Below are 12,942 nucleotides of genomic sequence, written 5' to 3' on the forward strand. Positions count from 1 at the left end.
ACAAAAAAAAAAAAGAGTCAACATCACAAAAACTCCGAACCCTGCCCAAATTGCGTAATAGCAATAGCCCCATGAGCCTAGTTATCAGTTCCAATAGCCCTCCAACACACCACATTGCAAAGTCCACTCTCTAACATTTAACTGCACATTAAAAAATAGAGAAGAATGGAAGTATATAAAACTATTCCGAATTAAGCCACAATATATAAGATGTATAGATCTAAAATGTAAAAACTGGTATCTTTTGATGCCCAACATATACACATTAATCCCACACAGCAACACAATCAACACCATAAAAAAGCAGCTGGCAAGAGACCATAATTCACCAAGTAGAAGTACAAGGAACTGATGCAAATTATGAAAATAGCCACGTGAGCGAAAATAAAACTCCGTTTAACAACTCATCCACTTAAAATTGAAGGCCTCCGAGCAAAAGCCCAATCTCATTCGTACCAGCAAATATCTTAATACAGTAGAGCGTCGATTATACGAAGTAATTGGGGGACATGGGTGTCCGGAAAACTGGTTTGTTCGGATAATCGAACTGTTCATGTTTATTTGCCAAAATCAAGTACTGTACAGTAAATTTATTCACAGAAACAGGCATCTCTCTTAGTATTACAAACTGCGCGGAGCGGCAAGCCTCAACTCTAAGCTGGCGCAGCTGTTGCTGTGAAAAGCTTTGATACTGGCCCCTCTTCTGTTTAACCTCTATATAGCAGATCTCCCAAACACAAAGTCAAGAAAATTTTGCAATGCGGATGACATAGCACTGGCTACCAGAGACAAGTATCTCTTCAATACAGAGGAAGTCTTTAATAATGACGTCGAAATACTATACAATTATTTCAAGAAATGGAGACTCAAGCCAAACCCTAACAAAACTGAAGTATCTACATTCCATCTTACTAACAAAATGGCAAATGAAATTATTAACATAAAACTCGGAAACACCAACCTCAAACATAATAAGTTTCCAAAGTACTTAGGTATAACATTGGATCGCACTCTTTCTTACCGAAAACATCTGGAGAACACCACTGCAAAAATTGGAACACGGAATAACGTCATTCAAAAACTTAGCGGTACTACTTGGGGAGCTAACGCAAAAACATTACGCACCTCACCTATCGCCTTAGTGTTCTCTGTGGCTGAGTACTGCGCTCCAGTCTGGATTAATAGCTGTCACACCAAACTTATTGACAGGCAATTAAATAACACAATGAGGTTGATTTCTGGAACCGTTAAATCAACGCCCACGTACTGGCTACCGGTGCTATGTAATATTCTGCCCCCGGACCTGCGTAGAAAAGCGGCCCTACAGCACGAATTCAGAAAGATTGAGACAAAACCAGAACTACCAATTAAAGAAGAATTCTCACAACTGCGACACGCTCTATTGAAATCAAGAAAGCCACCCATACGCACAGCTGAGCAGCTTCAAAATAATAACTATGACCACATGAAACAATGGAGACTAGATTGGAACCAAAAGATAAATGACCAACTACAGACCTGGTTTGAGAGCTATAATTGCAACATCTCTGGAATGGAACTAACACGGAAAACATGGTCCGCATTAAATCGAATACGTACTGGACATGGCAGGTGTGCGGATTCACTACACAAATGGGGAAGAGCGGTGTCACCAGAATGCGACTGCGGTGCCCCTAGACAGACGATCCAACACATCCATGGTGAATGCTCCTTGCGAGCATATGCAGGGAAATGGTCCGACTTCCTGGAGGCATCCCCATCGGCGCTAGAATGGATCTCAAACCTCGATATAACCTTTTAACTGACCAATATAAACATAATTTATATTCATGATTGTTATAAGATTTTAATGTCTAACACTTGATGTATTAATGTTGCATGTATAGCCATACGCTAAATAAAATAAACTGCCGCTAATTCTACTGCCAGTGCCAAGCCGACAGAAGTGTGCTGATAGTTGAAACACTGCGACTGGCGGCTTGGCCGGTCAGCAGCGCCTTGTGAAGGCCCCATTAGAAGCAGTGTTCGCCAGCGGTGGCGCAGTGCGGCGACTACTGTGGGTAACTTGGTTTGGGAGTGAGGGGGATGATGGACGGTATGGTGGGAGAGTAACAGGTGCGAGCGAGTACAAAGCTCGGTTAAGCGGTCGTTCGGTTGACCGACGTTCGGATAATCGACGCTCTACTGTAAATCACATTGATAATAGCACTTGTGAAGAATTAACACAAAGCTCAAATATGAAGCTTCCGTAATTCGTTTTACAACTCGTCTGACTGTACCAGGCAATAAAGCACTTAAAAAGTAATTACTATGCTTCTTAAGTTTGTTTGATAACGTCGTTTTAATGGAAGAGTATATAAATGGTGAAGAAAATGTAAATTAGTTATAGCATATGTAGAATGTAGGTTTAAGTGGTGTGAGGGGAAATTTGTAACGACTCCTGTGTTATTACAAAGTTTCTATTTATATCCACACAGAAATAACAAATTAATTGTGATACAAAGGTCTGACGGAGTCGACAATCCCACTTATTTACAAAAGTCGTGATATGGCTGGAAACCCACTGTAACACAAGCTGGCGACTGTCTTTCCATTTATAGTATGTGCCACTTTTGCCGAAGTGTTCCTTAATATAGTGCTCCAACTCTAGAATTCCAGATACACGGACAAGTGATGTCACACTTTAACGACAGCTTTACCCAGGTTCTCGCCCCTGAGCATGCCGATGAAAGCCTCTGGCGTGTTCTCAAAGCCCTCTGTGACCGTCTCCCTGTATTTGAGCTTTCCCTCCTTGATCCACTGTGCCATCTCCTTAAACGCCTTGTCCCACTGGCCGAGCCACCGGGTCACAATGAAGCCCTCCATCTTCAGTTCCTTCCCGACCATGTGCATCTGGACGACGGGCGCCATGGCCATCTTGGTGGCGTTGTAGGTGGAGATGCAGCCGCACACGGATATGCGACCGCGGTGCCTCATGTTAGCAATCACCGCGCTGCTCTGTTCGCCTCCCACGTTGTCGAAGTAGACGTCAACGCCATTTGGGGCAGCCTCCTTCAGCGCCTTCTCCACGTTCGCCGTCTTATAGTTGAAGGCGTGGTCGAAACCTAGCTCCTCCTTCAGCCACTTGACCTGCAGATAGAATGCAACAGAGAAAGAAAATTATTTACATGTAAAAAAAGGACAAATTCATGCGTCATGCACGATTAGTAGTGTGAAGACCATATAAAATACAATGGTTGGACAAAAATTTGGAAACACAGCTAGAAATTTATACTTCAACTTCAGTGCAAGTACAAGCGAAACAGCCGGCCGCGGTGGTCTCGCGGTTCTAGGCGCGCAGTGGGGAACCGCGCGACTGCTACGGTCGCAGGTTCAAATCCTGCCTTGGGCGTGGATGTGTGTGATGTCCTTAGGTTAGTTAGGTTTAAGTAGTTTTAAGTTGTAGGGGACTGATGACCACAGCTGTTAAGTCCCATAGTGCTCAGAGCCATCTGAACCATTTTTTTGAACTAGCGAAACACGCTTGTTGCGCTGTTGTATTTGGTCACCAACGGCATCTGTGAATCTCCTCAAAACGTCACAAATGACAGTCGTGACCAGAACCACTGGTCTGTGTAGTGGCGAGTGGATTATGCTGGAGGTGAGTGAAATCGAACGTTGGCAAACTGTTTGTATGATGGATGCTTCCATACTTAAAGTTGCTGAAGTTTCAAGAGGTACCGTATTCAGGATTTATACCGCATACAAGGAAAGTGGAGAAACAACATCTGCTAAGTGACAACGCGGAGAATGTATGTGGTGACTGATCTTGACAAATGGTCGTTGAATAAAACATTTCCTTACTTTTCGTCTTTGGTAACAATCTTTTTTCAACAGATTATCAGTTTCGGTCGATAATGACCATCTTCAGATCTGTTTTATAAAAACAGTGTCCGAATGTACTGCTGCCATAGGACATTGTTTTTATAAAACGGATCAGAAGATGGTTCTTATAGACCGAAACCGGTAATCTGTTGACAAAAAGTTTGTGACCATGTATGTAAAGCAAAGGATTATAAAGAATCAGCCTCGATTGCAAATTGAAACCGGATGTTGACCTAGGTTTCGGCGCGGATAACCACGCCTTCTTCGGAACACACTTAAACTACCAACTGCCTAAAGAGGCATGGTCGAACATTAATACAGAACCCCCAATAGGGCAAAGGACTCGCATAAACTGCCTATAGAGGCATGGTCCAACATGAATACAGAACGCCCAAAAGGCAAAAGACTCGCATAAGATGTAAAATAAACGGTACGTGTGTACCATGTCAATAGCTGTACTAGCTCTCAGGTAGAGTTTACCTGAGTGCCCGCGGCCCACCGAACGTTGGCTGGGGTGAGGAAGCACCCTTCTGACGTTTGAGATAAGCACAGCTATTGACGTGGTACACACGTACCGTTTATTTTACATCTTATGCGAGTCTTTTGCCTTTTGGGCGTTCTGTATTCATGTTGGACCATGCCTCTATAGGCAGTTTGTAGTTTTAGCGTGTTCCGATGAAACCGTGGTTATCCGCGCCGAAACCTAGGTCAACATCCGGTTTCAATTTGCAGTCAAGGCGGATTCTTTATAATCATTAAATTATTCACGATTGCTGACGCGCTGCAATGTTAAAAGTTCTAAAGTAAAGGAAATTTATTATATATTCGGGTCATTGTTTTACTCGCGACAATGTCGCAGCTTGTGAAATTTAAGAAAACTGTGACGGAAAATGGATTGCAGAATTGAATGTCCCACTCGCGAAACCTGTCAGCACCAAAACAACATATTCAGGGAATCGCAGGGCGAGCTGCAGTTCCAAAACCAGGTATCAGTCACAATAAAATGACCGTAACAGAAAATATGCAGCTGAAACCTTAAAACACTGTCAAAAGAGCAAGATAAAAATGATATTCGGACGGATGAGTCTGGTTGCACATCGTTTCCAGCTTCTGGCCAAGTTTACGTCCCACGTGTGGAGCATGGTGGGGGTCGGTTATGATTTGGGCAGCCATATTTTGGGTGGTTAAGCCATACTTCGTCAGACGTGCACCATCTTCTATGTTGAAATGCCAGTAGGCTTTTTACCATGGAACATATGATACTTAGAAAATGAACTATGTTTCATCGATGTCTAACCAGGTTTCCGTGTACTGAAAATGGAAATTTATGTTAGCTGGGAGTAGGTACTGCCTGAAAATATTTTTAAATTATAACTGCCATTTTAATTCCAAATAAAAGCAGGTGCTGACAATTGTGGAAATTTCCGAACTATCAGTTCAATAAGTCACCGTTGCGAAATACTAACACGAATTGTTTACAGACGTATGGAGACACTGGTAGTAGCCGACCCCGGGCAAGACCAGTTTGGATTCCGTACAAATGTAAGAAGACTTGAGACAATACTGACCCTATGACTTATCTTCGAAGATAGGTTAAGGAAAGGCAAACCTACGTTTGTAGCATTTGTAGACTTAGAGAAAGCTTTTGACCATGTTGACTGGAATAGTCTGTTTTAAGTTCTGACGGTGCAGGGCAAAAATACAGGAAGAGAAAGGCTATTTACAATTTGTATAGAAGCCAGGCGACAGTTGTAAGAGTTCAGGGGCACGAAGGGAAACCAGTAGTTGACAAGGGAGTGAGACAGTGTTGTAGTCTATCCCCAATGTGATTCAATCTGTGTATTGAGCAAGCAGCAAAGGAAACAAAGGAAACATTTGGAGTAGGAATTATTTTCCAGGAAGAAGAAATTTAATTGATGTTCGAATATGCCATTATAATTCTGTCAGAGACAGCAAAGGACAGGGAAGACCATTTGAATGGAATGGACAGTGTCTTGAAACGAGGATATAAGATGAACATGAACAAGAGCAAAACGAGAATAGTGGAATGTAGTCGAATTAAAATCAAATGATGTTGAGGGAATTAGATCAGGAAATGAGATACATACAGTAGAAGACGAGTTTTGCTATTTGGGAAGGAAAATAACTGATGATGGTCCAGTAGGGAGGATATAAAATGCAGACTGGCAATAACAAGAAAATCGTTTCTGTAGAAGAGAAATTTGTTAACATTACATGAGTGTCAGGGAGTCTTTTCTTAAAGTATTTGTAAGGAGTGTAGGCGTATATGGAAGCTAAACACGGACGATAAACAGTTTAAACAAGAAGAGAATACAAGCTTTTGAAATTTGGTGCTAATAAAGAATACTGATGATTAGCTGGGTACATCATGCAATTAATGAGGAAGAGGAATTTGCGGCACAGCTTGATTAATAGAAGGTATCGATTGGTAGGATACGTTCCGAGGCATCAAGCGATCATGAATGTAGTATTGGAGGGAAATGTGGAGGTTAAAAGTCGTAGAATGAGACCAAGAGATGAATAAACTAAGCCGATTTTGAAGGATGTATGTTGCAGTAGTTACTCTGAATTGAAGAGGTTTGCACAGGATAGAGCGGCATGGAGAGCTACATAAAACCAATATTTCAACTGAAGACCACACAAAAACAACAACATCAACTGTCTTTTTATAATACTTCTTCTTAATTCGACTCCACTTACTGCCTATTATTGAGTAGCCGATTGTAACGCATTTACAGCTGAACATTATAATTTTCCTAAGTACTCCTACTTTGTAAAAATTTTTCATATTTGTAAATTGCTAACTTTTCCAGAGTACTTCTTGTATTTCCCAATAAAGACTAACTAGACGCTAAAGACTATTAGTGTTTCAAGTTTCAGGACTCTCCCCTACTTGAGAATAACCCTTAATAACAGATACGTTGTACAGGGTGAAACAGGAGAAATGGTCAGTATTGTTGGATATGACAGGGATATGATCATTTGAAGCAAAGAATACTTCATGTGGACATACACCCTTATTCCAAATGGTTTCGGATATATAGCGAATTTAATGTATATTTTTATTTATTTTCTGTATTATCCGATATTGAAGAACTATTTCTAAAGAGGAATTTTATTTGCCCATTCGATATAGTTTAGTGTAATACTTCTGTTATATAGATATCTATTAGCAGGAACACTAAAAAAGTAAGAATAACGAGTACATGGCCGCCCTAGCCCACGCTGACTGTTACCGCCACACAACATCGGGTTATCCTTCATGTTTTACTCTCCCAGCTGATTCATATCGATAAAAAATGTACCGCATTAGACTGATTTGGGACTGCTCTATAGAATGCGCACGTAAAATTCAGGTTCAAAAGTAGTTTTTTCTATGCCGAATAACAAAGAAGATTAAATGTGTTCAATCTTGGAAACCATTCGGAACTAGGCATATGTCAGGGTGAAGTTTTTCGATTCAAATGATCGTCCCCTTAGTACCCGTGAATATTATTGATTCCTCCTGGGATACACGGTGTGCCACATGTCATAGAGATAGAATGGAGTTAAGTTTCCGTTTCCACTCTGTAATTATCAGAATATGAACTCCCTTCTGCTGATATGCCCCACTCTGTTTTAAAGTACCTCTTCCATGAAAGTTAATAGCGGATTAAAACTGTGTGAGGGACCGAGACTCGAACTCGGGAGCTTTGCCTTTCGCGACTAAGCTCACCATCACGACTCGCGATCCACCCTCACAGCTCCAGTTCTGCCAGTACCTCGTCTCATATCTTCCATACTTCACAGAAGCTCTTCTGCGAAGTTTGCAGAGCTAGCGCTGCTGGAAGAAAGAGTATTCCGGAGACATGGCTTATCCGCAGCCTGGCGGACGTTTCCAATATGAAATTTTTACTCTGCAGCGGATGTGCGCTGATATGAATCTTCCTGGCCGATTAAAACTGTGTGAGAGCCTGAGACTCGAACCTGGGTCCTTTTCCTTTCGCAGGCAAGTGCTCTACCTACTGAGCTACCGAAGCACGATCGACGAGCCGCCCTCACAACTCCAATCCTGCCAGTACCTCCTCTCCATCCTTCCAATATTCACAGACGCTCTTCTGGTAGAGTATTTGCCCGCAAAAGGCAATGGTCCCGAGTTCCAGTCTCAGTGCCTAACACAGTTCGAATCTGCCAGGAGGTTTCATATCAGAGCGCACTTCGCTGCAGAGTGAAAATTTCGTACCGGAAATATCTCTTGCATGGATGGTAGTGTCATTTTTTCGGCCTTAACGAAGTAGTCTTCACTCTTAGGAAATTGGCAAATAAAAAGGGAACAGAATTAAATGGGAGAACTCACACTAAATGATTACCTTTAGGTCGGAGCCCGCAATGCCGATGACCTTGCAGCCCTTGATGCGCGCTATCTGGCCGACTATGGAGCCTACGGCACCCGCCGCGCCACTGACGACCACCACCTCCCCAGGCTTGGGGTGGCAGATGTCGAGCAGTCCGAAGTAGGCGGTGGCTCCCGGCATGCCCAACACTCCAAGCGCCAGCGACAGTGGCAGGTCTCCGTAGTCTGGCACCAGCATCGGCGGCAGGTTGTCGTCATCCGTCGGCGCCACGCTGATCACTGTTTGGTCACGCCATCCTAGTGACGCGACCACGTGACGTCCAACTGGGTACTCTGGCGAACGGCTCTCGACGATACGCGCCACCTGGAACCAACCAGACCGAAAACTAGCTGCCAGTATGACAGCAGTGGAACCAAGGCTGAAAAAGAAATTCAATCGCAGGAGACCACATGTCTGTATAACACGGTATTGGGCTTTTGAAATGGCTTCTGTTTGGTACAGCTCCGTGTTATGTAAGTAAGACATGCCACTTAAATTTACAACATGCTCGCTTACTGAGACCATATTACCCACACATACTGTAACAGTTATATAGTAAGTACGTTTCCAGGTTGGCTCTGAAAAGCGCCATTTGTATAAGTTTCATATTGTTGTTAATTTCGTAATCACTGTTGGAATTATCAATAACTTGTAGAACTCTAGGCAACCTCTTAAGTAACATGTTAAGCAATCGGCGGTTTAAAGTACATCAAGGAGAAGAGAAAAGCAGATGACATGTACTCAGTGACGGACTACCTCAGGGCTCTGTTCTTGCTCCAGTGTTATTCAACCTTTACACAGCTGACCTGCCCAATTTGACACGCCGAAAATTTCAATATGCAGGTGACGTGGCAATTTCATATCAGAGTGAAGACCTTTATGAATGTGAAGAACACATGACGAACAGCTTTACTAAAATTTATGAGTATTCTGAGACATGGCGACTGAGACCAAATGTTTCTAAAACCGAGGTAAACTTGTTCCACCTCTCTAATCGCCTTTCATCAGCAAAGATCAGTCCACAGTTCGGCCCTCTTGGCACAGTCAGATAAAACGAAAGCACAAAATACCTGGGAATCACTCTGGACAGAACTTTAACATACAAAAACACCTTTGCAACCTGGCCAAGAAGATACAACCATGAGTGAACCTTGTGAGGAAGCTGGCCAGCGGTAGATGGGGAGCAACCACATCAGTCCTCCGAGGAGTATCTCTTGCACTGGTATACTCTGCAGCAGAACACTGTGCACCAATTCGGCTCCGAGGCGCCCACGTAGTGAAAGTAGACATCCAAATGAACTCAGTTACGAGAGTAATTGGTAGTACAGTCCGGTGTGTGCACCAATTTGGCTCCGAAGCTCCCACGTAGTGAAAGTAGGCATCCAACTGAACTCAGTTATGAGAGTAATTAGTGGTACAGTCTGGCCTACACCAGACCTCCGTCGAAAAGCTTCTCTTTACGACCTCTGTCAGCAAGTTTCTAAAAACCACTCGATCCCTCTTCATGACGATTTGCGATCACTGCCCAGGAAACGGCTCAAATCTAAAAGATCAGCATATGAAATGGGAGTCGAAATGCTCTCCACAGGATTCGACCAGAACGCAGAGTGGAAACGCGATTGGCAAGCTACAAGTACCCACAACCACGAACTTGTAGACAATCCAACAGTTCCAGGTCCAGGCTTCGACTAACCAAGGGAGGTGTGGGAGCAGCTAAACAGATATCGGACTGAAGAGGGTAGGTGCAAATACAACATGCAGAAGTGGGGCTTTTCAAGTGACAGTGTGTGTGACTGTGGTGACACTCAAATAATGAGCCACAATGTGAATGACTGTCCAGTCAGACGCTTCCCTTGAATTGGCATCGAGAAGCTCCACGAGGCACTCCACTGGATCGAGTCCATCAACATCCGAGTGTAGTCTGGGCCGTTTTAAAACTTGTGTACTCTATATAATTTCACATGTTCATTTATATATTTCTTTGTTTTGCTAAATGTTTACAGAGGCTGTAGAGAGGACATAGTACATTTTTAAAGTACATAGTACATTTTTACAGTACAGTTTTACATAGTAAGCCATGTCCAGAAACGTCACTTTACATGGTGTCAATTATTGAACTATATGACTATATAACTTCTGAATAGTTTGCATTAGGGAGTTAAAACTGCACAGTTGGCCGCGGCACATGATGAGAATTAGTAAGCACTGGGTTTGGTATAGCGACGAAGTCCACTATCATTTGGATGGGTCCGTAAGTAATCCAAATTGGCGCTTTTGGGGGACTGAGAATCCGCATTTCGCCATCGAGAAGTCTCTTCACCCTCAACGAATGACTGTGTGGTGTGCAATGTCCAGTCACGGAATAATCGCCGCGATAGTCCTTGATAGCACGATGACTACCGAAAGGTACGTGAAGGTTTTGGAAGACGATTTAATCCTCATTATCCAAAGTGACCCAGATTTTGATAAGAAGTGGTTCATGCGGGACGGAGCTCGACTCCATCGAAGGAGGAGAGTGATGTCCTGGAGGATCACTTTAGGGATCGCATTTTTTGTTCCGGGGTACCCAGGTGCCACTGGCATGGACCTCCATTGGTCACCATATTCTCCGGAACTGAACATAAGCGCTAGATGTTGAAAATACCGCTTCGGTAGTAAATTTCTTTTACTATCACGACCGGTTTCGGGCTCTCATAAGCCCATCCTCAGGTGTCGCAACTGTGCTGTGGCCCCCGAGCGCCACGGTGGACGTGTAATAGGTGCGGCTTGCTACCTATGAGCGCAGAACAGTGACTGTCTGTTCTGCGCTCATGGGTAGCAAGCCGCACCTATTACACGTCCACTCGGGGGCGCTCGGGGGCCACAGCACAGTTGCGACACCTAAGGATGGGCTTATGAGAGCCCGAAACCGGTCGTAATAATACGAGGGTGAGTCAAATGAAAACTTTAAATATTTTTTAAATATTATTTATTGTGCAGTAGTGGTACAAAGCTGTATCATTTTTCTACATAATCTCCCCCCACGCTCAATGCAAGTCCTCCAGCGCTTACAAAGTGCATAAATTCCTTTAGAAAAAATTCTTTTAGTAGTCCGCGCAACTACTCATGCACCGCGTGGCGTACCTCTTCAACATAACGGAACTTTTCTCCTCCCATGGCGTCTTTGAGTGGTCTAAACATATGGAAATCACTTGGAGCAAGGTCTGGTGAGTATGGCGGATAAGGAAGCCACTCGTTTCCGTTTGGTGGAAGTGAACCCAGATTTCGTCCCCAGTAACTATTCTTGCAAGGAGGCCATCACCTTCTCGTTCAAAGCGCCGAAGAGGTTCTTCACAAGCATCAACACGTCGTTCTCTCATTTCAGGAGTCAGTTACCGTGACGCCCATCTTGCAGACAGTTTGTGAAACTGGAGCACATCATGCACAATGTGATGTGCTGACCCACGACTAATCTGTAAGCATGTTGCCGTGTCATTCAGTGTCACTCGGCGGTTTTCCTTCACTATGTCTTTAACCTCTAGTATAATGCTCAGTTGCGGATGTTCGTCGAGCAGGATGGTTTGAACGTAACGACTCCTTTTTTGTGGGACTATATTAGAAACAAGGCGTGCAGCAATAACGCCGACACCATCGATGAGGTGAAAACAGCCATTTAGGAGCTCATCGACAATGTACTGCTGCTGTTGTCGGTAAGAAAACAAGAAAAGATGTCCAGTAAACATGGCTCTAAAATGTAAACCTGAGGAACACTTGATCATCTTCGCTAATGTGAAACATCTTTATTAAACAACTGCAAATAGCTCTTTAAAGTATGTGTTTCAGAGCCCATGTATCCCGAATATATTGTCTTGGCTTGGTCCATACTATCACCTCTGAAAGTTGCATACCTTACATTAACAACAACAGTACCGTAACATGTACAGGGGATATGCAAAACAATGCAAACAGTGGTAGCAACGAGATGGTTGTGTTTGACGGTCAACAACGAGGGTAAGGCACGTGGCGCGCTGGACTGTGCAAGTTCAGTACAGGCTAGGCATCAGTGTAGGTTGTTTACGAGTAGTGCACACTTCGTACTTGCATTCAGAGGCCGAGGTCGACTTGCAGTGAAAGACCTAACAGACTTAAAAACAGGGCAGATTGTGGGGCCCTGATTAGCTAGAGGAGCAGTAACCAAGAAAGCCAATTTATTGGATGCTTCAAGAGCACCGGTTTCAATAGTTATGACAACCTACTCAGAACATGGAAAGACATCATCGGGTAAACGTAATAGTGGGCGCAAATCAAAACTAAATGAGATAGTTCGTCGTACGATAACACGAATTGTGTGAAAACAACACCAAACTACGGCGGCTAAAGTGACTGCATAGCTCAATAGCCATTTTCGAGACCCTGTAACCAACGACACTGTCTGCCGAGAACTCCGTAAAACGAATATTAGTGGACGACCTGCTATACCGAAACCAGTAGCGACCACAACCAACGCAAAGACACGTAAAACATGGTGTCAGGGGCATAAATCCTGACGGCTGATTCGTGGAAACACGTCATACGGTCCGACGAGTCAACGTTTTCGATATTTCCAACATCTGGCCAGGTTTAAGTCTGGAGAACGCCAGAAAATCCCTTCAATCCTGATTCCTTGATTCCAACGGTGAAGTATGGAGGTGGAAGCGTGATTGTG

General features: G+C 43.6%; 1 protein-coding gene across 1 annotated transcript in view; it reads right to left on the reverse strand.

The window, feature by feature from the left end:
- Window positions 1-2,445: 2,445 nt before the first annotated feature.
- The window catches only part of LOC126093314 (prostaglandin reductase 1-like), a 29,309-nt gene continuing 18,812 nt past the window's right edge, over window positions 2,446-12,942 (reverse strand). Inside the window, exons 2-3 of the mRNA XM_049908712.1 lie at window positions 8,235-8,582; window positions 2,446-3,129 (exon numbers count right to left, since the gene is read on the reverse strand). Coding sequence (XP_049764669.1) covers window positions 2,677-3,129; window positions 8,235-8,582 — 801 coding nt within the window. The 3' untranslated portion in view covers window positions 2,446-2,676. The remainder of the gene's footprint in view (window positions 3,130-8,234; window positions 8,583-12,942) is intronic.

This window comes from Schistocerca cancellata, chromosome 1 (assembly GCF_023864275.1).
Source record: "Schistocerca cancellata isolate TAMUIC-IGC-003103 chromosome 1, iqSchCanc2.1, whole genome shotgun sequence".
NCBI classification, from domain to species: domain Eukaryota; kingdom Metazoa; phylum Arthropoda; class Insecta; order Orthoptera; family Acrididae; genus Schistocerca; species Schistocerca cancellata.